Below are 24,448 nucleotides of genomic sequence, written 5' to 3' on the forward strand. Positions count from 1 at the left end.
AGTATTCATAATTCTATTATTCTTCTAACTTGAACAGATTGGTGGAAGGTTGGGATATAGCATTCGTGGAACTTTACAGTCCCAGGCCAAAGCTTTTGTTGATTTTCAGCATGAATCTCGTGTAAGTTTCTGATTTTTTTTTGTTTTTTTTGTTTTTTATATATTTAGAGTTATTGTTCTACTTTAGTATTATTCATGGTGCATTTTATGTTATTGTAGATGACAAAAATAAAAGCAGTGCTTGATCAGGAAACATGGGTTGAAGTGGATGTTCCCGATGAATTTCAATCCATAGCTGAATCACTTTGTTCGCAAGAGCTGCTTTCTGAAAAAGTCGATCTTGCTCAGGGTAATATGGACCAAAGCTACAGTGATGTGGCTACTAATAATGATGCTTCACGCATTGTAGGTGGTGGATCACTCAATGCTCAACATTACTCTGAGCAAATCGATTCAAGTGACATGTCTGGCGGCAATACTGAACATGTGAAACCTACTCCTGCCGATACAATTGAAAAGAGTAGAGCTGATGTCACTATTCCTACTATGCAAATTAACAATATTAATGTGAAAGAACGTGGAAAATCAAGTTCTCAGACTTTGCTACACAAAGGCGTTGGTTATCACATGGTAAACTGGTTAGTTTCTTCTTTCTTTTTCACTTCTTTTGGACTAGATATCTATGGCCTACTCCTTCCAACACAAACATTCTTAAATAAACTGGCTGATGCCTAGTTGTTGGCCCTGACTTTGACCTGTATGGTTATTTGTTCTGTCTTTATTTGGGGCCTTTTTATTCCTCGTGACATCACATTATCGGTCACATTGAACCCTATTCTATTTTTTCTTCGTTGGTACGTTGTACTGATTTACACCATCATTCAATAATTTTAATTAGCTTCGTGAACTATACTTCATTGCCTGGGGTCTGAATAAAATATTTTTTTTTTTCTGTAATGGTTTTCTTTCCCAGTGGTTTGATCTTGCTCAAGATGTTGTCGGAGTACATTGACATGAACGATTCTCTTCCAGCACTATCTTCGGAAGTTGTACATCGTGTTGTGGAAATTCTCAAGTTTTTCAATACAAGGACTTGTCAACTTGTACTTGGAGCTGGTGCTATGCAGGTTCTTTATTTAGACACGATATATGTACTTGTGATGTCCATATGCAGTTGACTGTTTTACCATTGCTTCATTGTTTTTCCCCCCACTCCTAGGACTCTGTTTCTTATTGAATATTTTTGTTTCTTTTCATTGATCGAGAAGTTTCTATCTTGTTAAAAGAAAAATCATTGAAAATAATGTGGTTTATTTTATTTTTTTTATACTTAATTTGTAGTTGTTTGAATATTATAAAATCTTCTTCACATAGCGCTTTGTTGATCGTCCATGGAAACTATGATTTTCAAATGCTAGATTGGTCACTCTCTCTCCTAAAAACTGAATTTATTTGCTGTTCCAGGTGTCTGGTTTGAAGTCTATCACATCCAAACACTTGGCCCTGGCCAGTCAAGTTATCAGTTTTACCTTCGCCATTATTCCTGGTACGTTGTAACAAATTTTGAAGGATTCAACTTTAGTTCCCTATTGTTATTATTCTAGCAGCTTATATCTCACGGGCAAAGGTGATGTAGCTTAGGAGGTAAAAGAAGAGATCAGAAGACAATCTCCAATAATAAAATCAAAGTCTTTATTATGAATCAAAAGTTGCCAATACAAGAAGTCAATCTTTCTATTTATAGAGAATTGGAAAGCAAACTAATCCTAATTCTAATTAATCAAAGAAACTAGTTTTGATCCTAATTAGTCAAAGAAACTAATCCTAATCCTAATAAACTAGGGAAACTAATCCTAATTCTAACTAATCATGGAAACTAACCTCAATCATGGAAACTAATCCCAATCCTAATCAATTAAGGATTTGACCATAATACCCTACTTATCCTAATCCTACTACATTATTCTATCCCTCCTAAAAAAAAACTCGTCCTCATGTTTTAAAACAAAAATGAAGATAAAAATGAAAAAGTAAGCCACTCAAATGACACATCTCTAAACACCTGGCACCAATAACAACCAATTTTCACGAGCCATGCCAATATATCAAATATTTGATACTTGAAAGAGAAAATTATTTCCATTAATAAAAAAGATTTTCAATTTTCTTCGAATTAGGTTGCCCATGAGTATCTTTTTCTTCCACACTTTAAGAATTGACATCCTCCCAGTATTTCCTCTGATATAACCTTGATCTTGGTTGTTCTTGAACAATTCTTGATAAATCTTGGACATTTTTTGCATACCATAGGTGTTGTTGATTCTCTTGTTTTCTTTTTTGGTGGTCAAGGCTAATTTCTACTCTATTCTCTTGCGATTGAGGTAATTGTGGTTGGTTGTATGGCTCAGTTAATTGATCTGACCAAATGGACACATTCTTTGCAGTGGCTTCATCTTCTTCAACATCTCCTTCATTGATTTCATCGATTTCATCGATTAATAGTTCCTCATCATCTGGTTCGAATTGATCAACCTCCATGTTAGTCCCATCGATTTTTCTTCTTCCAACGCAAGCTCCTTTTTGATCTTTCTACCTTTCTTATTCACCTAGTCTTCAATTGATTTTTTCTTTTCTTCTACTCCGTTCATTTTTTGTGCAATTTCACAGCCCATTTGGATGAGTTCTTGACCTTCTTGAGTGACTAAATGTGATTTTTGATGGTTTCTTGAAAAATCTTGAAGATTATAATTATGTCTTTCTTGAATTTTTTCCAAAAGAACCCGAATTTCATTCATTCTCTTTCGAAAGTTCTCTTGATAGATGTTTTTATTTGAATATTTTTGTTTTCTTGAAAATGTTTTGACCTCAAAATTTGTATTGGAATGATTCATGGGCGTTCTTTGATGTTGGTGATAATAATTTCTTTCGCACTTTGAATCATTTTCTAAATCATCTAACTCCCAATTCTTACGTCAATTTCTTGAGAAATCGGTTTGATTGGATCGTCGGGCTCTTTGTTAATAATGTTGCCCTGTTATTTTGTTCCAAACTGCATTAGAATCCTCATCGGAATCACTATAATCACTATAATCAAATTTCAAATGTGGATAATGATAGGTTCTTTGAGCAAATTGAGCATGCCCGAAATTATTATGTTGGAATTCTTTTTCTGAATTACTTGAATTAGAATTTCAACACTGCTTTTGGGAGAAAATTTGACTTTCTTGCCTATACCAACTGCTATATTTTTTCTTCACCGTCCTCCTTGATCGGTAATAGTCCATTCTTGCAAAATCTTAAAAAAAAATCTTGATATCTTCTTTCTTTTCTAAAATTTAAAAGGTCCCCCCTATATAGACGTGGATTGTTCAACAACGAGCACAACTCACGAAGCTCTCTCTTGCGATTGGCGTCGCTAAGAGTTTCCCGGTCTTCCACCATCGACGGTCAACATTGGCCCGGACGGCTGCTCTGATACCAATTGATGTAGCCTAGGATAGAAAAGAAGAGAAATCTCCAATAATAAAATCAAAGTCTTTATTATGAATCAAAAGTTGCCAATACAAGAAGACAATCTTTCTATTTATAGAGAATTGGAAAACAAAAAACTTCTCCTTATTCTAATTAATTAAGAAAACTAATTCTAATCCTAATTAGTCAAAGAAACTAATCCTAATCCTAATTAACCAAGGAAACTAATCCTAATTCTAACCAATCATGGAAACTAATCCCAATCCTAATCAATTCAGGATTTGACCATTGTAGAAATTGGAGGAATAGAAATATTAATCTTCTTTTCCTCTTATTAAATATGTGAAGATTAGGACTTCTTATATAGGAGAAAGACCTTTTACAAATATGGAAAGAATAAAGACAAAAAAGGAAAAATAAATATTCATTTACAAATATAGAAATTCCAACACTCCTCCTCAAGTTGGTTTGAAGATATCTTCCATAGCCAGCTTGTCAATCAATCTATCAAATTGTTTCTTTGAAAGGCTTTAGTTAGCACATCAATAATTTGCTCTGATGTAGGAAGATAACGAATACATATTGTTCCTACAATTTTTTCTTTAATAAAATGCTCATCAACCTCAATATGTTTTGTTCTATTGTGTAGAGCTGGATTACGAGCAATAGAAATTGTAGTTTTATTGTCACAATAAATCCGTATAGGCGTAATCAAAGAAATCTTCAACTCTTCAAGTATCTTTTTGATCCATATGTCCTCACAAATTTCATGGCTTTAAATTCTGCTTCAGCACTACTTCTGGGCACCACATTTTGTTTTTTTACTTCTCTAGGTAACCAAATTTCTTCCAACAAAGGAACAATAACCAGAGGTAGATCTTCTATCTATAGTACTTCCAACTTAATCTGCATCAGTGTAGACTTCTATTTGGAAGTGATTATTCCTTTTGAATAGAATGCCTCTTCCAGGAGACCCTTTCAGATATCTCAAAATTCTGTAGGCAGCTTCTAAATGAGTCTGTCCAGGAGCATGCATAAACTGACTAACCATGCTCATAGCAAATGCAATATCAGGATGTGTATGAGACATATAAATCAATCTACCAACAAGTCTTTGATATCGTTTCTTGTCCTTTATTTCTTCTGCTTTTGCTGCTAGAAGCTTTATATTAGGTTCAATAGGAGTTTCTACAACCTTGCAATCAAGCAAGCCTGTTTCTTTTAAGTAAGTCAAGGACAGGAGTTTTTGCAACCTTGCAACCAAGCAAGCCTGTTTCTTTTAAGTAAGTCAAGGACATACTTTCTTTGATTAACAAAGATTCCCTTCTTTGATCTTGCAAATTTCATTCCTAGGAAATATTTCAATGTTCCCAAGTCCTTAATTTGAAATTCACAAGCCAGTTTTTTCTTGAGATCAACTAAGCTTGCATCATCATCACCTATGAGAATAATATCATCTACATGAACAATCAAAATTGAGATTTTATTATTCTCTGAATGTTTATAAAATAATGTATGATCTGCTTGACTTTGAAAAAATCCATAACTAGACACAACTTTTCCAAAACGCTCAAACCAAGCTCTTGGGGACTGTTTAAGATCATAGAGAGATTTTTTTTTTTAATTTACAAATTTTACTACAGCTAAACTCCTTTTCAAAATCTGGTGGTAAGCTCATAAAGACCTCTTCCTCAAGATCACCATGCAAAAAAGCATTTTTCACATCAAGTTGATAAAGTGGCCAATATAAATTAACTGCAAGAGACAAAAGGACTCTAATAGAGTTAATTTTTGCAACATGGGCAAATGTTTCTTGATAATCAATTCCACATCTCTGAGTGAATACTTTTGCTACCAGTTTGGCCTTGTATCTTTCAACACTACCATTAGCATGGCACTTTATGGTAACCACCCATTTACATCACACTGGTTTCTTATTCTTCGGTAATTCCAAGTTCCATTTTGTTTTAGAGCATTCATCTCCTCCATAACTGCTAATTTCCAATTTGGATCATCTAAAGCCTCATGTATATTCTTTGGGACAAACAAGTCATCAATCCTGGGTGTGAAAGATCTATGACTATTTGACAATTTTTGATATGACATAAAGTTTGCAATAGGATATTTGGTGCAACTTCGAATACCTTTTCTAAGGGTAGTAGGAACATTGAGATCAGATACTATTGGAAAAGTACTTTGAGTAGTTGAAGGAGTAGGAATAGAAGAAAAATTACCCGTTTCAGTCGTCGGGGCCTCAGATTGTTTGTGTGAAGGACCAACTATCTTGTCTTGGTTCCCTTGATTGAATTTTCTTTTAGTATAAAACTTAAACTAAGGCACTTGATCAATCTGATCATTTTGTAGTATTTCTCCCATTGATTGAGAAGTTTCTACACTTGGCGTCATAGAACTAGTAACATCTGAACAATTAGAATTGGAAAAAGGAATACAAACATCCCAAAAATTTTCTTCCAAATTTGGTTTCGCCCCCTGAATTGAATTTTGGGGAAAATAGGGTTGACTTTCTAAAATAGATACATCCATACTCACAAACATTTTTTTTGTCAGAGGATCAAAACATTTATAACCTTTTTTATTTGAAGAGTAACCCACATAAATGCCTTTAACAACCCTATGATCAAGTTTATGGAATTGATCAGGTATGTGAACATAAGTAGTACACCCAAAAACTTTGAGGGGTAATTCAGAATATATGCGGGATGTTAGAAGCTCCTTTTTAAGGCAGTCAATGGGAGTCTTAAAATTCAAGATCCTACTCGACATTCTATTTATTAGGTAGGTAGCTGTAAGAATTGCTTCTCTCCTAGATATTTTGGAACTTGCATAGAAAACATTACAACACATGCCATTTCAAGTAAATGCCTATTTTTTCTTTCAGCAATCCCATTTTGTTGGGAAGTATCCCGACATGTAGACTGATGAATGATACCTTTGTCTTTCAAAAATTCGCCAAAAAACTCATTAAAGTACTTAGTTCCATTATCAGAGTGTAAAATGTAGATTTTGGTTTGAAATTGAGCTTCAATCATATTGTAAAGATGTTTTAAAATGTCTTTCACCTCAATTTTTTTTTTTGCATTAAATAAACCCAAGATAAACGAGTATGATCATCAATAAAAGTAACAGACAATCTTTTTCCACTCTGAGTCGTAATTTTAGGACCCCAAACATCGGTATGAATTAAATAAAAAGGTTTTGAAGCCTTGTAAGGTTTTGGAAAATATGTGGACCGATGACTTTTTGCAAAAATGCAACTCTCACAATCAAGAGATGAGCAATCAATTCCCTTAAATAAATTTGGAAATAAATATTTGAGATAAGAAAAACTGGGATGTCCTAGTCTATGATGCCATAGTATAATTTGTTCTTTAACAGAAAGAGAACTAATACTACTTAGATCTTGAGTTATTTTATTGCTAAAAGAACCTTCACCAAAGTAGTAGAGACCATCAAGCACCTTAGAAGTCCCAATCATTCTCCCCGAATCCTGATCCTGAAAAATGCAATGAGATTCAAAGAATGTAACACGACAATTAGAATCTTTGGAAAGTTTAGAAACGGATAAAAGACTACCAGCCAATTTTGGAACATGTAAGACAGACTGGAGAGATTTTTGGTCAATTTAATAGTTCATTTTCTTGCAACAGAAGAAAAACTACCTTTGGCAATTCTAATTTTCTCATTGCAACATAATGGAGAGTACGAATTAAAAGAAGAAGAACTAATCATGTGATCTGAAGCTTCAGAATTAATAATCCACGAAGATGAATTACTACACGAGAATGTCTTGGGACCTGTGTAAGTCAAAGAAACACATGAACTATTAGATGAAAAATTGGTGGTTGGTAGTTGTAGGTTTGGATGAATTTGCTCTTGTAACATGGTAGAAGATTTAACAAATAATAGAAATCCACCCAAAAAGAAAGAGTTTTTAAACCAAATCCAACAGAAGCAACCCAAACTAATTTAAACCAAATCAGGAATGAACCAAACCAGAAAATAAAATTTGAACCAGATTTTAAATAGAACTAGTTGACCAAGCCAGACCAAAAACTGAACCAAATCAGATGCTGAACCAATTGTTGGATTGGACCGAACCAAAACAGGTTGGAAGAGGAATAGGCTGGTGCACAGAATGGAATAGATCTGTGTGAATGAACCCACAAGCAGCACTGGATCGATGACGTGTACAAATCTGAGTATCCATAGCGCAAATTTAGAATTGGTGAAGCGGAAATCTGAGCGAGGAAATTGCAAACGGCCAGCGAAGATGTGAAAAACGATGAGTTAACCGTGGCTCGGCGGCGGTTGGCGATGGGCGTGGCAGCAACTACAATGGCGGAGGTGGCACTCGAATCGGTGGTGAAAGGCAGACTCTGGCGTGTGTGCGGCTTTTGAAATGGAGGGAGTCACCGGCATGAGAGAGGTTGTGAGCGGTAGTGCTGGACGACGTTTGGTGGAAGACCAATCGATTGAATGACCCACAAGGACAAGGCTAGGTTTTTTATTTAGGTTTAAGAAAAATTAGGGTTTTTAGGGTTTCCCTACTCTGATACCATGTAGTAATTGGAGGGATAGAAATATTAATCTCCTTTTCTTCTTATTAAATATGTGCAGATTAGGTCTTCTTATATAGGAGAAAGACTTTTTACAAATATGGAAAGAATAAAAACAATAAAGGAAAACTAAATATTCATATACAAATATAAAAACTCCAACCACCATAATACTCTAACTTATCCCAATCCTACTACATCACAAGGCCAATCAACTATGTCTGGGAAACCATGTTTTGCCTCACCTTTATGTTTTCATCGTCTACTTCAATTAAAAAAGCAGTCTTCTATTCTCTGTGTAATCTTCTCATATAACGAATCTATTTTTCTCATTATTATTATTTTCCATGAGGAAGAAAAAGGCTTGTATTGGAAGAAACTGGGAAGATATATGCAAATAAGGGAGGACATAAATTCTCCCAAGAAGAAGAACCAAAAGGATCTGATCTAATTGGTTTTATCAAAAAGGAACAGGACTACATTTTTTGACATATCTTTCTTTCAAACTACATCTCCCCATAAAAGAGCATGTATTATTGCATTCCAAAGAACCAACAACAACTACCACACAACCTCGGGATATCATTCCCGAGACACTGGAAAAATGCATTTCAAGCATAAGTGCTCCTAGTCTTTCAATTTTTTCATACAGGGAGAACACCTTTGGAGTAATTTGAAGTATTATAGTGTTCAAGATATTTTAAAGTTATTTGACGTTTTCTTCTTCTTTTTGTGTCTTGACCAAGAAATTAGGAGAATCCTTTTTTTCAAAGTACCTGAAGTGCGAAAGACACTGTTGCTCTCAGAGATTGATCGAGTGGCTCAAGTATATTTCTTTCTTTTTCCTTACTTTTCTTCTTCTGTTATATATCGGGAAAGGGTTCAAATAGTTATAATATATGGCCTTGTGAGCCAAAGTTTTTTAAAATGCGAATTACATAAAGTTCAGTCCTGGCTCAAAGTACACATTTGAAGGGGGAAAAAACTTAATAACACGATAAACCGGCCCTAAAAATTGCAGACATTGAAATTTGATTGAGCAGTTGTGTAGTAAAGGGAGGTAAAGTCATCTAATGTGCAAGTAATTCAATCTTTTTGGGTGCATGGGGTGAGATAAATTGAAGAGTCTCGAACAAGTTTAAGGAAAAGTATATATATATATATATTTATAAGCCATCTTGGATCGGGGTGGTAAATTGGTTATTAAAAAATTAATGTAATTTAATTTTAAATTGTTGTTCAAGTTGCATTAAATAGTTCCACCTTTGGCTTCTTCTAGTTTATTGTTTCTGGATAATAAAAATATATAATTATTTATAGGTATAAAAGTTTGGTTTTTCTGGAACTGTTTTTGGATTCTTGTTTAGTTCTTGTATTATTTCTCTTGAATTTTCTGACAGCTTTCGCAGATTATGCATCATTGCCATTTTTGTAATAAAAACTATGATTACAAATTTTTTTTTTGTTATGTATTTGTACCATTTATTGAATTATTTAATAATTTAGGACTTCAAAGTTCACCGAGATGAAATTCATACTAAGCTGGTCCAGATAATGAGGGAAAGGTTATTAGTGCATCTTCGTGGCCTGCCTCAAATTGTTGAAAGTTGGAATAGGCTCGAAGATTCTGACCCACAGCCCAGTCAGTTTGCTCGATCACTTACCAAGGTAACTACATGAATTCATCAAGCAAACTAATTCATTGAAGTAGATCCTTTGTCTCTAGTTACTTTATATGTATGTCCTTTGAACTGTGTTAAATTATGGGACTAGTTTATTCTTTTCATTGCCGATGTCCTTTTTTGCTTATTGCATAATTGAACACTGTGCATGTAAGGATGTTTATGACGAATGAAATCCTACATGGTTGGTGCATAACAGCACAAGTCATCTCACAAGTTTGATTAGAATGTTGTTTGCATTTAATTGTACTTTTTGCGTTGTTTCTCTACATATTTCCAACTGACATGGGTTGAAATCACCTCTATTCAGGAAGTTGGGTACCTGCAGCGTGTCTTATCTCGAACCTTACATGAGGCTGATGTTAAGGCAATATTTAGGTAAGCCATACTATAATGAATGCATTGCTAAATTTTAATCCAGACCTTATCCTCTTAGTATGATGAAAATGTTGAGCTTTTTCGTTTGGTGACAATTTCATTTTTAGCTTTATGCATTTGAAAATTATATCCTTACAATTTCTTTCATTGATTCATATCTTTCTTAAGGAAGCATTTGAATTTCTAGCCAAATTCCAAATTCCAAACTACTTTTTAAAAACTACTTTCAAACTTGTATTGAAATCATAGGTGGAAGCTGACTTTATTAGTTAATTTTCAAAAACCGAAAAGCAAATGGTTTTCAAACATTTCACAGTGATTATATATTTCATGCATGGATAACAAATTAACAACACTCGAAAGTCTCTGTGAACAAGCAGATAAGCAAACTCTTATATTTTAATAGGGCTTTTTCTTTCTTCTTTTGGAAAAAAAAATATATTACTGCTAAACTTATAACCGTCTGTAAATGAAGAATGTTTCCCGTTCGGCTACGTGGAAGTTAACAAATGTCTTTGGTGCGATCTTCAGGGAAGTGGTCAAAATCTTCCATTTACAAATCTCTGAAGCATTTTCTCGATTAGACATAAGCACCCCACAAGCAAAGGATAGGTAATACTCCTTTGTCCTTCAGGAACTGAGGACATAGTCACCTGTTTAACTTACACTGAACCACTATTACATCATGCTCCTTGTTCTGACACCCTTTTCTATTGGACATCAGGCTGCTTCGTGATGTTAAGCACATTCTTGGCTGCATAAGATCTTTGCCTTGTGACGATTTGAGTAAACCTGACATCCCAAACTGGGGGCAACTTGATGAATTCTTGGATCAAAGATTCGGATCTGAAGCTGGATAATGATGTGAATGTGTATTGACCATTGTTTGCTTTTTTTGTTTTTTATGAAGGGTGTCATATTTGAGGAGTAAATAACAGGATACCAGAAGTCAATTTTCAACCTCTGTCATCTCCCTTGTACAACTAAAATATCAAGGTATGATGTAAAAAAGATCTTTATCCTAAAATATTTGTTTGGATCTGAGTAGGTAAATGTTTAAGCACTTTTGAAATAAAATTGAGGTTAGCATACCCATAACATATTTATGAGCACTTTTTAGTTTCCATTTCTTAACTTCTAGCCGGTAGTATTAGAAAAACTGGTATTGCATAATGTTTTAGCACTTTTGTTTTTATTACTCGTACCATATAAGGAGCTGCTTCTTGGTCTTCAAAACTCAATTCATATGCTGCTCGATCTCTTGCATACTACGTAGCAATAAATGTTTAGTTCCTACAAGTAATTTGAACTGCCTAAAGTTCTATAGGGTGTTTTCGTTCCCCTTCTTAATCTGACGTATGCTGTTAAAAACTAGTCATATCTAATTAGATTTTCATACTTGTGTCATAGATCTTTTGTTAAAAACTAGTCATATCTAATTAGATTTTCATACTTGTGTCATAGATCTTTTGGTTATTGGCGTACATTGTCCGCTTTGTACTTTCAATTCTAATTCAGGACTAAATGAACTTTATTTATCAAATGAGATTGGATTATTTGGTTTCACTGCATCTGAATCATGGGATACATCGACTTGATTTTATTTGCAATATCATCTGAATGATTTCTGTTGTGTACTGGACAGGTATAAAGTTTCGGATTCAGATATTTCAACGAAGTTTTCCCCCTTGCCCATTTTGCTGAAACACACAGCATATTGTTTTTACTGGCTAGGCCAACGCTTTTTGCTGCCCTAATTGTAGTTATGTTTAGAGAAAGAACAGATCAATTGGTTTACTTGATGAGAAGCTTCAACCAGAATAGATTTTAGTTCCTTTCTTTTTCTTCCCCCCTCCAATTTCGTGGCTCCCGTACAGTTATGCATATTTGTATTTTGTAGAGCAAAATTTATCTTTATTGCTATAAATAATTTTGTTTACTGCTGGTTATGGCATTTCTTGTCCGATATATGCAAGTCTTAATCAGTTTCAACTTTGCACCCCTTCTCCTGTTATGTATATAATTTCTGAATATTACTCTAAACTTATTATGTTTCATGCCATGAATTGGTATAAAGGCACAACATAACTTTAGATCTTAACTCTCTTACATCACTTTTGACCAATTGGAGAATTGTTTTATAACTCCAATGGTTCAGGATTGGGCCTTTTTATAAATTTTATACATCGATTTAATTTGTTTCTTATCAAAATGAAGAGAGTGATTTTGTTACTATGAAACTTTTGATGCCTTAAGCTGAGGGTGAAAACTCGTAATTCAATCCTGGGTTGCAAAAGCTATGATTGAATATGGTTAGGCACCGATTATGGGAAATAAATTCTCCATGCATTGTTAACATCGTGGAATAAGTTGCACAACAAAAGTTGACATTGACCCGATTTCTAGTCCACACTTCAATTCAGGTTTTATAAAATAATTCAAGTGAATTTCATGCTCTCATATTTGAAAGAGATCTCAACAAATAGACGTTAAAATAATTTATACGCAAACAATACAAAAGACGAGAAAATTAATCTCTAATCACAAGCACGCGTATAATTACTACCATAAGAGATTATCCTGAAAATACATTGATTAAAAAAAAAAACTTATTTCTTTAACAGCTGGTGTAAGGGCACATGGACTAGCTAGGCCATTTAAAATAGAATTGACTTAATTAATTTGTTAAAGAAGTAATTGACTAGTTTTTATTTTTATTTTTTTAAGTTCAACGAGGAGAATTGGATGAATCAAACCTTTGTTGATGACATGTCTTAATCCAGTTAAACTCTCTATTGAGGTTGGAAAAATTAAAGGGTTTAAACGAAAAAAAAAATGATAATAGGAAGAACTAAGAAGAAGCGAAAATAGTGAAAAAGTGAAGGTATAAAAATGATGGAGAGATGAGAATAAGTTTGAATGAGAAGTGGGGTTGATATTTGAAAATGGTAGTACTGTTGAAGTTGTAGGGTGTAATTTAGGAAAGTAAAAAAAAAAAGAAAAAAGAAAGGGGGGCATGTGAATAACTGGGGACGTGAAGAAGGGTGTTGAAGTTGACGTAAAACTGCCTCCATATTAACACGTTTCCATTTTTAGAAACTTTCTATCTCTTTAGTCTTAATATTCTCTCTGTTTGTCTGTTGCCTCTTTGGCTGCCACCTCACCTAATCACACTTTCATGTGCCCCTCCCCCTCTTCTTCTTATACAATTCATTTACTCCAAGTAAAAATATAATTTAATTTACTTACAAAATAACAACAATAATAATAATAATAATAATAATAATAATAATAATAATAATAATATTATGTGTGTGTGAGAGTTAAGGTAGAGGAGGAATTGAAGGGGAAGAGGTGTGGAAACTCAATTGGTTAAAAAGAGGGGTAAGGGGAAATGGGTTAGTAAATGGGAGATTTCCCAATTTGGCAAATTCCATAAAAGCAGAGCAGAGAGTGGTTAACTGTCACAATTCCACTTTCTACTTCTTACTCTCTCTCATCTGATGCCCTCACTCACACAATTGCCTTTTTTCCAATCAATATCCATTCATTAATTAATCTTTTAATCATTCTTATTTTAATTAATAATTCAAACCCCCTCTCTCTCGAGTTTTGATTCCCTCCCTCTTTGCCTCTGGGACCAAATTAATATTGTTGGAAATTAAAGGAAGGGCATTTCTGGAATTTAATAATAGTTCTGGGATATATGAAGAAAGATAAAGCTGCTCATGCTCACGGCATCAACATTTAAAACCAATTAATTAGGGCAGATTTATTCTATTGTTCTTCACAGAAACAAATAAACAAAATTAGAGCATACGTACAGAATTGCTTTCATTTTTTGATGATCATTAATATCTCGATTATATTCTTACTTCTTTCTTGTTCTCTCCCTCTCTCTCTGTTTCTTTCTTAGGTCCCAAGAAACAAAGGAATCAGATGGGTATATAGTGTACCTTAGGAAGGGTATATATATATATATATATATATAAAACAAAACAATTAAGGTCGTAGTAGAGAGAAGAGAATAGGTAAATATAAGGAAATGGGAAGAGGAAAAATCGCAATCAGGAGGATCGAGAATCGGACGACAAGGCAAGTTACGTTCTCGAAGCGGCGAGGTGGACTGTTCAAGAAGACTCATGAACTCTCTGTTCTTTGTGATGCTCAGATCGGCCTCATCGTCTTCTCCAGTAACGGCAAATTGTTCGAATACTGTACCCAAACGACATGGTCCATCTCTCATTTGTCACTTCACTTCACTTCTTTGATTCGTCTTTAATCTCTACTATATTATATTTTATTAATTAATTTTACTATTAATATTATTACGGCGCAGCATGGATCAAATCATCAGGAGGTATCAGATTGCAATCGGCAGCCGAATTCCGGAGCAGAATATGAACGACCCGGAGGAATTGGAGCGTCGAGTTAGGATTATGAGAAAAGACACCGACGATCTTCAGCTCAGTTTGCAACGCTACACCGCCGACGATTTCAGCACTTTTCACCTACGCGATCTCGACGATATCGAGAACCGTCTTCAAAACTCTCTCAACAGAGTTCGTGCCAGAAAGGCATTTTCAATTTTACTTTAATTTCCCTTTTTTTTTCTCCCTCTTCTTTTCACTTCATATATATTAGGGTTTAATTAATTAATTTAGGGTTTTCCTTTTCTTTTTCCAGTCAGAGCTGTTACAGCAGCAAGTCGACAATCTCCGGAGAAAGGTTGCTCCCTCACTCGCTCATATATATGTATTTATTAATTAATTAACGTGGCTGTTTTGCTTTTCCATGACGATCGATGATATAATTAGGAGAAAATGCTGGAGGATGAAAATGAACAGATTTACCATCTGGTAATTAAAATAATTAAGTATTAAATTCATTTCATGATTATGATTCATTCAGTTTTTTCTTTTTAATAAATGAAAATGAATAATTAAGATAAAAGAGCAGCAGATGGCGATGGAGGAGCAGCAGGTGGCGGCGGCGATGATGCAGAAAAGAAGAAGCGAAGAAGAGGAAGAGATGATGCTGAGAAGGAGGCCGCCGCATGATAATAATGATGTTGTGGAAAATCAGACGGCGGGGGTTGAGGTTGTAAATATGGATGGTAATGAGCATGGTTTTGTTCATCATCATGGGTTCGGAAATGGTAACAATAACAATATTCATCCACAGCTTCAGCTTCAACTTCAGCAATACCATCACCACCACCATGAGCCAAGCAGCGTCCTTCAGCTGGCCCCACTTCCCTCTCCGCCGCCTCCTCCGCCCTTCCTTCCCTATCGCCTTCAGCCCTTTCAACCCAATCTTCAGGATATCAACCTTCATTCCTCCGCCTACGGTAACCCTACTATTTTACTACCCATTACCATTTTTTTTTCTCTCTATATTTTTCATTTCTTTTCACAAACCCTCTTTTTGTTTCTTGTTTTTTCTTCCCCTCCTTTTCATAGTAATAAAAATTAAATCACAATGTTGGGTTTAATTTGTTTTTTCCTTTCCTTTTCAGTAATACCTGAGTTATCTAACAAATTACATTTATGTTTCACATATCAACTTTAAAAAAAAAAATAGTTTATAACGTAATAAATTATGTGAAATGCAAAAATAATTTTTTAAAAGTAAATATAAAAGGCTTATGTCTTTTAGATTATTCAGGTTGTTTTAAAAAATTTACACGGTTTCAGAAATGTAATAGTTATTAGTATTCAAAAAAGAAAAAAGGAAAAGAAAAGAAACGAGAGTTAATAAAAAATAAGAAAATTATCAAGGGTCGATAAATTAAAAAAAGTCTATAAATTAAGTTATACTGATTCTAATGATAAATTATATATATATGTTGAATATGCATGCAGAATAGGAGTGGCGATGGGATTAAGGAATATTCGTGGAACAACTTCTTGCTCGTGACTGCTCAGAATATGTCATTTTATCACTACAAATATTAACCTCTAAAAATTACCCAATTTCTATATCATCATATTATATATATTTTTATATTTATATTATACATTTCCTTTCATTTCAGCAAAACCTACTTAATTATATAATATGGAACTCCAACTTGTTTGCTTTTCTGCTGCTATATACTCAATATGACTTTGTTAATTTATTTTTAGGACCATACTATATATAATGTCATCAATTTGCTTGTTCATTGTTTTTTGTTTTTCTTTTTTTGCATACTTAATTAGCTTTTTTATGTTTAATTAGATATATGATTACCTAACAGATTGATTGATAGCCATTTTAATTAAACCAACAAAATCCTGCTTTTATTTATTTAATGTGCTCAATATCAAAATAATTAATTAAATAAAATTCTTCTTGAATATACGAAAGGATAATTCAGCTACTTAATTTGGAGTATGACTTCTTAATAGATTCGTGCAATGAGGCCTTACAATAACCTATATATTTCCTAAATGTTTAATAAAATCTTATATATATATATATATATAAATCCTTGTATGTTTCATAATTGATCATCACTATTACAATTGATTGGCAAATAAAACATCTCAAAGATTAAAGAAGTATAGTAGTCATATTATTTGATTGTTCCTTAATTAGTTAAGCTAAGATTAAATTTGAAATGTGTGCAATATTTTTAAATAGAGTTCTGTCTTTTTAAGGAGGCGGGGTTAACCATTAGAAAATACCAGCTATTTTAGTATTCCTAATTTTTTTGGATTGGAATGCATGTCAGTACCTAAGCTCACTTTTGCTACATAAAATTAAATCTATATCCTTACAAAACATGACTTTATTATTAAGCTGAGTTCCTGAGATATGTAGCTTGTATATGCATGCTCGTGATAGGGTCATTCAACATACTTAGACTTGTGTTTACAAATTTTAAAATTTTTTCCGTCAAAATTAAAAAAAAAAAAAAGGGGGGAAGAAAGAAATAAATAAGGCCGTAGAATCTAACTGTAGAAAAATCATTGATCAATATATCAATATACAAATTGATAGGGGGGGTTGGAGTGTAGTGTAGAGTTGGAAGGGACAAATTAAACAAATATTATATGGAAGAAACAATCAGTAGTGAAAACCTTTGAAGAAGGCATTGTTTATTCAATCATATATACTCAGAAAAAATGAACATTGAAATAATTGTAATACGAAATTAAAAGCAGAGGCATGCAGCAAAATGAAATCCAAAACCTAGAAAAACCGAAGCCATTCAAATTTCAAGCAGTGGAAATTATGAACAAAGGCCAATTTTACATAGCAACTTAAAATCTCGGACTACAGAGAGAAAAGTATTAAAATCATACACCAAAAGGAGAGGAAAGGCAAATCAAACACAACGATGGAGTAGATGAAGACTTCTTCTCTTATCCTCTGTATATTAAATTTACACAACAGCAATAAAGAAGCATTTATACAAGAATGGGAAAAACCCTAGTACACACAAAAGACAAAAATACTCACCCTACTTACACATGGCAGTACACAATTGATAGGGGCAAAATAGTAATAAAAAAACTGTTTTTAATATCCCTTTATTGTTTTTGACGTGGCCAATGTAATTTTATCTTCTGATTGGGAACTCTCCTTCACATTTCCCCTCAAACGAGAGGTTAATTTGGTTAATCCGAGTTTGGATCGAGTGAGGTAGGGGCTTAGTAAGGCTATTAGCCACTTGATAGGGCACATATTTGATTTCAAGAACACCTCAGAAGTCCTTATCACGAACGACATGTACATCAATTTCGATGTATTTTATACGGACATGAAAGACGGGATTAGTAGCTAGAGAACTTGCACTTAGATTATCACATCAGGGAACTGGTTTTGGAAGATGATGAACACCCAATTTAGGTTGGTAAGCCAGATGATTTCAATAGAGGCATGAACAAGGGCCTATATTCTGACTCTGCTTGAATGAGTGACGATAGTTTGTTTCTTGGAGGACCATGAAATAAAAGAATTGCCAAGATATATACAGTAGCAAATATGTCCAATCTTTCCATGGGGCGAGGTGGGGAATGGGGGAGAGAGTGGGAAAAAAATTCTTGTAAGTTAAACGAAGATGGGGACCAGGAATGCATTCCCCATCTCCGCCCCGTCCTATTCCCTGTCCCAATTCTCTATTTATTTATTAAATATAATTATTTAATGTTATGTTATTATTATTATTATATAAATATTACATTTAAATTTCAAGTTTGATTGTTTATTGGTCAAGATAATTAATATATTTAAATTTAGATTATATATTTAAATAATTTGATTTATATTTATTTCTTTCTACTAAAAAAAATTGATTAGTTTCTTTAGGCCAAAATTTGAATAATTTATCTTTAAATTCAAATTGTCATGTAAAACTAATAATAATAAACAATTTAGCAATAGAATTAGTTCTTTAATTAAAATTTTCTAACTTTAGTGATTTAAATTAATTAGTTTTTTCACAAAAAAAAAAAAACTAACAAGAAAAAAATTCCCTCGAATAACCCGATCCTCGCGAGGAATCTTCATTTCGATCCTCGTGAGAAAATTCACAAGGATGAGGAATGAAATGGGGAGCGGGGATGGGGATGGAGAATGACATCCCCGGATTCGCCCCGTCTCGTGGACATCTCTACACAATAGGCCATCACATATTTTCTATCATCTACATTGGGAGCCCAATCGACATCAGAGAAGGTAATGATAGCAAGATCATCAGAAGGCTGAATCAAGAGTCCCATGTCCTTTGTGCCACTAAGATATCGAAGGGCACATTTTAATCCCTGTCAACGAATATCAAAAGATTGCTTGAGAAATTAGTTCAAATGATTAACAATATATGCAATATCAAATCGTGTATTTGTGAGGATTGCAAGGTGCCAATTGTACTCTAGTAGGCAAAGGGATCTGGTAAAGAACATCCATCGATGAGAGAAAAATGTTCTCCAATGACAAATGGTGTAGGGGCCGATTTCAGAGAGGTCAAATTTAACTTGCTGAGGAGATCGTCAATGTATTTTAACCGAGTTAAAAGGAGTCTAGTATCAGTTTGATTAACTTGAATCCCCAAGAAAAAATTTAGAGGACCGAGGTCCTTAATGGAAAAGGTATTATTTAAGGTAGCAACAAACTGATTGATCAGATCGACATGATTTCTAGTTAAGATCACATCATCAACCTAAACTAAAAGTAGAACAATTGAGGTGGCTGGTATGTAGTGAAGGGATTAAATCCCAAGCAGAAGCGCGTGAACGTCGTACAGTTCAATTCCAATGTGAATTAAAACAGAAAATGCATAGAAGATATGAAACAAATTTCATATAATAAACATTCTAAATTATTCATAGCATGCTAAAAGAGGAGAAAAATGAAGAAATTCTACTTACCATTGTAGAATACATAATCTTCACGAATCCTCTCTCGATCTCACGAACAATAACGATCCTGCTCCGGTATTCCTAAGAAAACACAACAATGGAGATGGGCACCACCACAAGGCCTTCCTCGTTATTCTCTAGGTTGAGAATAGTAGTGGAGTTGTGGGTTCACTCTATGATCAATTTTGGGAAAAGAAGAAGAAGATATTTGTGAGAGAAATTCACAGACCACTCCTGTTAAGAGAGGCATAGGAGGAAGAAGGAGATCTCACTCTCTGTCAAAGATGTGGAACAATTTTCACGTATTGAAGTTGAGAGATTAATGGGGGAAGTTATAAAAATAACTTCCTTTCTAACTATTAAAAACAATATTTTGAAGTTTAAATAAAATATATAATAACTAACTTTATTATATATTAATAAAACTATATGTTATATGTAACATATAGCCTATAGTTTATATTATCACATATAATATAACCCGTATTTTATTAATCTCTCATATAACCTATAGAATTAATATGAGTCACATTCATATTAATTTTAATCTATAGTTTTTATATGAATCATATTCATATAATTAATATTTGAATCATATTCAAATATTTCTTTCTCCCATTAAAACTTTATATTATAACGTATCATATACATTATATTAAATTATATCTTATATGAATCATATTTATATAATTGATATTTGAATCATATTCAAATATGTATTTCTCTAACTAAAACTTTATAATGTATATAAAGTCCATGTCGATCGATAGAGCAACGGTTGTTGAAGAGATCGTGAACAAATGGCGGTGTCCGGGGCAAGTTCGGAGCTAAAAATGAGGAGAACAATAGCATTCTACCGCTTAGCATTGGACGCTGCCATTGCAGTGTTGCAACCCTGCAAGGCAGTAGCAACGCATCAAAAGTCGCAGCATTGCAATGGTCCGAGGATTGACAGAGGACAGGCGGCGCTTAGACGTCTCGGCAGCTGCTTTTTTTAACCTAAATTCCTATTTGTATTTGTATTTTATTTATTTATTAATTAAATTAATATAATAGTTAAATTAAATTAATCAATTAATTTTGTTTTAGGGTGTCAAAATCAGTCCACTTTTTACTGTTTAATTTAATTATGCATTGGATGTATGTTTTAAATCATTTTTTGATTTTATATCACATATGGTATGTCATATAGATTAAAAAATACCCACCTTAGGATAAACATGTGCATGCATCATGATCAAATACAAAGAGTTATATTTTATAGATGTATGATTAAATTAGCATGCTCATGCATCATAATATAAAAGTTATGTTAATGATGTATGATTAGCCTAAGCATGTCCATGCATCATACTATATATTAACATTGTTCTAATAAATAGTGGAATGATGTATGTGAATGCTTGATGTGTTTATAATTCTAATAATTCATTAATTTATAAAGAGTTATAGTATTAATGAGATTGATTAAAATCTATAATCTTGATTGCATGCAAACATAGGTCTAAATTATTTTAAATAGTTTAAAATTGACTTATGTTCTTTTTAATGGGATTAGGATTAGGTTAGTCTTTTTAATTTGTTATAATAGAATTAAAATGAATTTCAATAAAAGATTAAAGTAATAAAATAATTTCCCATAAGGGACCTTTGTCAAAGGAAGGTTCTGTCTAGGAGAGGGTATTTAAGCTGGCAAAAATGGAACACCTCCACTAGGAGCGGCCTCCCTTCGGAGGGTGTTTTTATGGGTCAACAAAAAGGTGAATATGGAAAGTATTCATAGTAAGTAGGAGAGGGACGCGTGTCAATGTATCCCACGTTCTTCTCCATTAGGTTGCACCGTGAGATTCCTATGGTTCGTCTGCATGCGGGTTGAGAAGAATGTAGCTAATACGACTAAATAATTGAAGGAGTCATGCGATCAACTTGTTTTATGCATGCTTATATTTGTTGCTTGAATCAATTGAGAAATTGTTCTACGTAAAGTTAATATAAGTTTGAAAGAATTTAGATTAGGACCTCATAAAACAAGAGAAACTGTTCCTTAGAAATAAGTACATTATCTGCATATTACACCTATCGCATGCATTTTAGAGATAAGATAATGTGGCAAAGAACACTGAAAAGTGTTGGTCAAACATTAAGTGTATAGCTTGATCGCATATTCCATCTAGTTGTTTAGAAAGAGAGAGTAAAAATCCTTCTCAACCTTCTTGATGCGTTCTATACATGTGATGAAATAATAAAGCTTATGAGATTTAACGCTCAATTTTCTCTAGTCAAACCCAAGTGCAAATTTGACAAGAGTTCCTGGTGAGTTCAGCGTCGAACGTAAGGATTGCTTGTAAGTGCGTGTTAAAACTAAAAATATGATCTTAGCGGGAGTTAAAATGTTCAAGGGGTTCATTGAATAAGCTAACTTAAACCTAAATATACGATGGAAATTATGTTTAAATGAAGTAGTGAGTTGGATAACAGTTATACGATAAAAGGGTTGAGAAAGATTTTTACTAACTCTTTCTAAACAACTAGATGGAATATGCGATCAAGCTATACACTTAATGTTACGACCAATACTTCTCAGTATTCTTTGTTACATTATTTTATCACTAAGATGCATGTGATAGCTGTAATATGCCAAAAATGTATTTATTTCTAAGGAACATTTTCTCTACTTATTTCTAAGGAACATTTTCTCTTATTTTACGAGGTCCTAATCTAAATTCTTTCAAACTCTTATTAACTTTACTTAGAACAATTTCTCAATTGATTCAAGCAACAAATATAAGCATGCATAAAACAAATTGATCGCATGACTCTTTCAGTTATTTAGTCGTGTTAGCTACAATCTTCTTAACCCATGAGGTGATTTAGCTACGGATGATGTTGGTGAAAAAGACGGACAAGATATATAACAAACATGTATTCATACTGCAAATCTGAATTTTTCATTATAAAAAATACAATACAAATACATAAAACAAAGAAAAAGGGTTAGAGAGTAAAGTCATGGTTCTCAATGTCTTGCTTTCTTCGGCTAATTTTACAGCTGCTTCACTTAGGCGATTAAATAGTATTATCCTCCTCTCTCCCTAGAACCCTAAGCTCTCACTAAGGAATTTCTATGAAAATTTGATAAGGTTTTTAGCATAATCCCTTCTCAGGGTTCTCGTCTCCCACGATGTATATCATGATGTCTATATATATTTTGCATGGAGTTTGCATGGGTATTTATCGGCGTTCGTGAGCACTTCTTTTCTCTAACTCATGATTGCGTTGATGGGGCACATTAAATTCCATATCTTGTAGCGCCATCTACAACATGTCAGGGATTCATTGAATCTTCAAAAAAGTTTTCCTGTCGGCCACCAACGCAAGTTGTGATGTGACACCTACCGCCCATGTCATGTCATGCTCAATGCTTGTAGATTATGCGATCATCTTTCCTTTTGATGATGTAAAATTAGCTGCTGGAAACTTGGTGACTAAAATTATGTGGGAAGCAATATGCGATGCATGTCTTAGGTTATGCGTTGGTTCTCATGCGCCGGTGGTCATGCGTTGGAATGAAAATATGCGTTATTCTTATATGCGATGACTATGTATTCCTGTCACAAGTTTTCTTGCATTCACGCCAAGTATAACGTGAACGCAAGTTTCTCGGGTGATTTGAGGTTGAACTCAGAGACTTGTAGCTAAATATATGCGGTGATGTGTTTGCGGCAGATGAATAAAAGAATGACGGGGGTTGTAAGCTATAAACTACTCCTACTTCTAGCTATTAGATTAAGCGATGAGAATACGAATGAGAGGTAGACACACGACAACTGTTGACGCGTAGTGAAATGCATGGAAAAATAGATAAAATGTGAGAATGTCTTCATCGCAACCTTAAACTTGACCGCAAGAGCAACCCCAGCCAACGCAAACTAATGTGATCATGCCATACACGCCTGACGCAAATGCATGTGATTTGTAATAGCAAACGGAACTTATTCCTAAGTCTCCATTCTTGCTTATGCGATCTTAATCTAGCTTTCCCGAGCCTCGATTCTAACTTAGCTCTCTCAAGTCTTAGGTTCTTTCTTTAGACTCTCTCTCGAGTAGCTCTAAAGGTGTGTTGGACGCATGCATAAGACAAGGTAACCGCAAAAGCTTGGTTACGTAAGATTATTCGTATTCCTAGTGAACACTTGTTTATATTGCTTAATGTGACCAACCACTTACCCTCCCGGGCAATTAGTTGTTGCTGATTTCACTCATAGACAAGCATTCTGTCGGCCTATAGACAAGCGTTGCTACAGCTTCACACTAAGCAAATAAGATTTCTCACAGTACTCACGCAATGCACACCTCCCGATGGGTTGCTACATGCTTCATATTCTTATGCCGCATGATTAAGTATTCGATACTCTAGCAATCTCACTAAGTGGTGCAATGAATGTTAAGGATGCTGAGTAAAGAAAGATGGAGATGGAATCGAAGGAAATATAGAAATGCATTGATCACAAAATGTAATAATTCCTTAAGCCAAAATGTAATACAATACAATATAAGAAAAGAAGAGAAAATGAAAAGACCAGTTGGAAGCAATGTCTTGCTTCCAGCAGATGTGTGTCAAGGTTGCTGGTGGTGCTATGGATGGGCGGTGGAGCAGACTCTCTCGAGCTCTAGCTCCGGCGAAGGCTCCGGTCGTCACTTGAAATTGATGAAGGAGATGAAGAACTCTCAAGCTTTCTTCTCACATGTTCGTCTGGATCACAAGGAAAGCCTCAGGAAAAAAACCTTGGATAAAATATAATTCTGCTCATCGGCTTTTATTTATAGAGCTTGATCACCGACAACATTAATGGACCTGCTCTGATTCTGACATTTATGGCGTGTTGGTCCTTTTCTAAATCTCTGCTGCTAACGGCGTGGTAGGTGAAATGTCAACATTGTCTTTTGATTCTCCCAAGGTATGCGTTCATGTTGCATTCCACCAACCTTGTGT

General features: G+C 34.0%; 2 protein-coding genes across 9 annotated transcripts in view; both read left to right on the plus strand.

The window, feature by feature from the left end:
• VPS54 overlaps window positions 1-12,107 on the plus strand; it is a 29,848-nt gene extending 17,741 nt beyond the window's left edge. Inside the window, exons 10-20 of one of the 3 annotated variants that reach the window (XM_090311773.1) lie at window positions 38-121; window positions 220-638; window positions 974-1,127; window positions 1,465-1,546; window positions 2,445-2,538; window positions 8,795-8,874; window positions 9,555-9,716; window positions 10,041-10,108; window positions 10,640-10,720; window positions 10,833-11,104; window positions 11,754-12,107. In XM_090311773.1, coding sequence (XP_090167899.1) covers window positions 38-121; window positions 220-638; window positions 974-1,127; window positions 1,465-1,546; window positions 2,445-2,527 — 822 coding nt within the window. In that variant the 3' untranslated portion in view covers window positions 2,528-2,538; window positions 8,795-8,874; window positions 9,555-9,716; ... (2 more) ...; window positions 10,833-11,104; window positions 11,754-12,107. The remainder of the gene's footprint in view (window positions 1-37; window positions 122-219; window positions 639-973; window positions 1,128-1,464; window positions 1,547-2,444; window positions 2,539-8,794; window positions 8,875-9,554; window positions 9,717-10,040; window positions 10,109-10,639; window positions 10,721-10,832; window positions 11,105-11,753) is intronic. The other 2 variants (XM_039026187.2, XM_090311774.1) reach the window with 2 other exon arrangements.
• A 1,576-nt stretch (window positions 12,108-13,683) lies between these two features.
• Window positions 13,684-16,246, plus strand: TT16 (K-box region and MADS-box transcription factor family protein). Of its 6 annotated transcripts, none has more exons than XM_039027356.2 (7): window positions 13,684-14,341; window positions 14,448-14,685; window positions 14,795-14,836; window positions 14,926-14,967; window positions 15,056-15,208; window positions 15,293-15,458; window positions 15,973-16,246. In XM_039027356.2, the coding sequence occupies exons 1-7, from the start codon at window positions 14,154-14,156 to the stop codon at window positions 15,975-15,977; spliced, it is 834 nt and encodes a 277-aa protein (XP_038883284.1). In that variant the 5' UTR covers window positions 13,684-14,153; the 3' UTR covers window positions 15,978-16,246. The 6 variants fall into 6 exon arrangements, with proteins under 6 accessions (XP_038883284.1, XP_090167708.1, XP_090167709.1 ...); XM_090311582.1 differs by having other exon boundaries at window positions 13,691-13,928; window positions 14,025-14,341; window positions 15,056-15,458; XM_090311583.1 differs by having other exon boundaries at window positions 13,691-13,874; window positions 14,025-14,341; window positions 15,056-15,458.
• Window positions 16,247-24,448: the final 8,202 nt, after the last annotated feature.

Source organism: Benincasa hispida, chromosome 3 (assembly GCF_027475165.1).
Source record: "Benincasa hispida cultivar pf3 chromosome 3, pf3_genome.v1.1, whole genome shotgun sequence".
Taxonomy (NCBI): domain Eukaryota; kingdom Viridiplantae; phylum Streptophyta; class Magnoliopsida; order Cucurbitales; family Cucurbitaceae; genus Benincasa; species Benincasa hispida.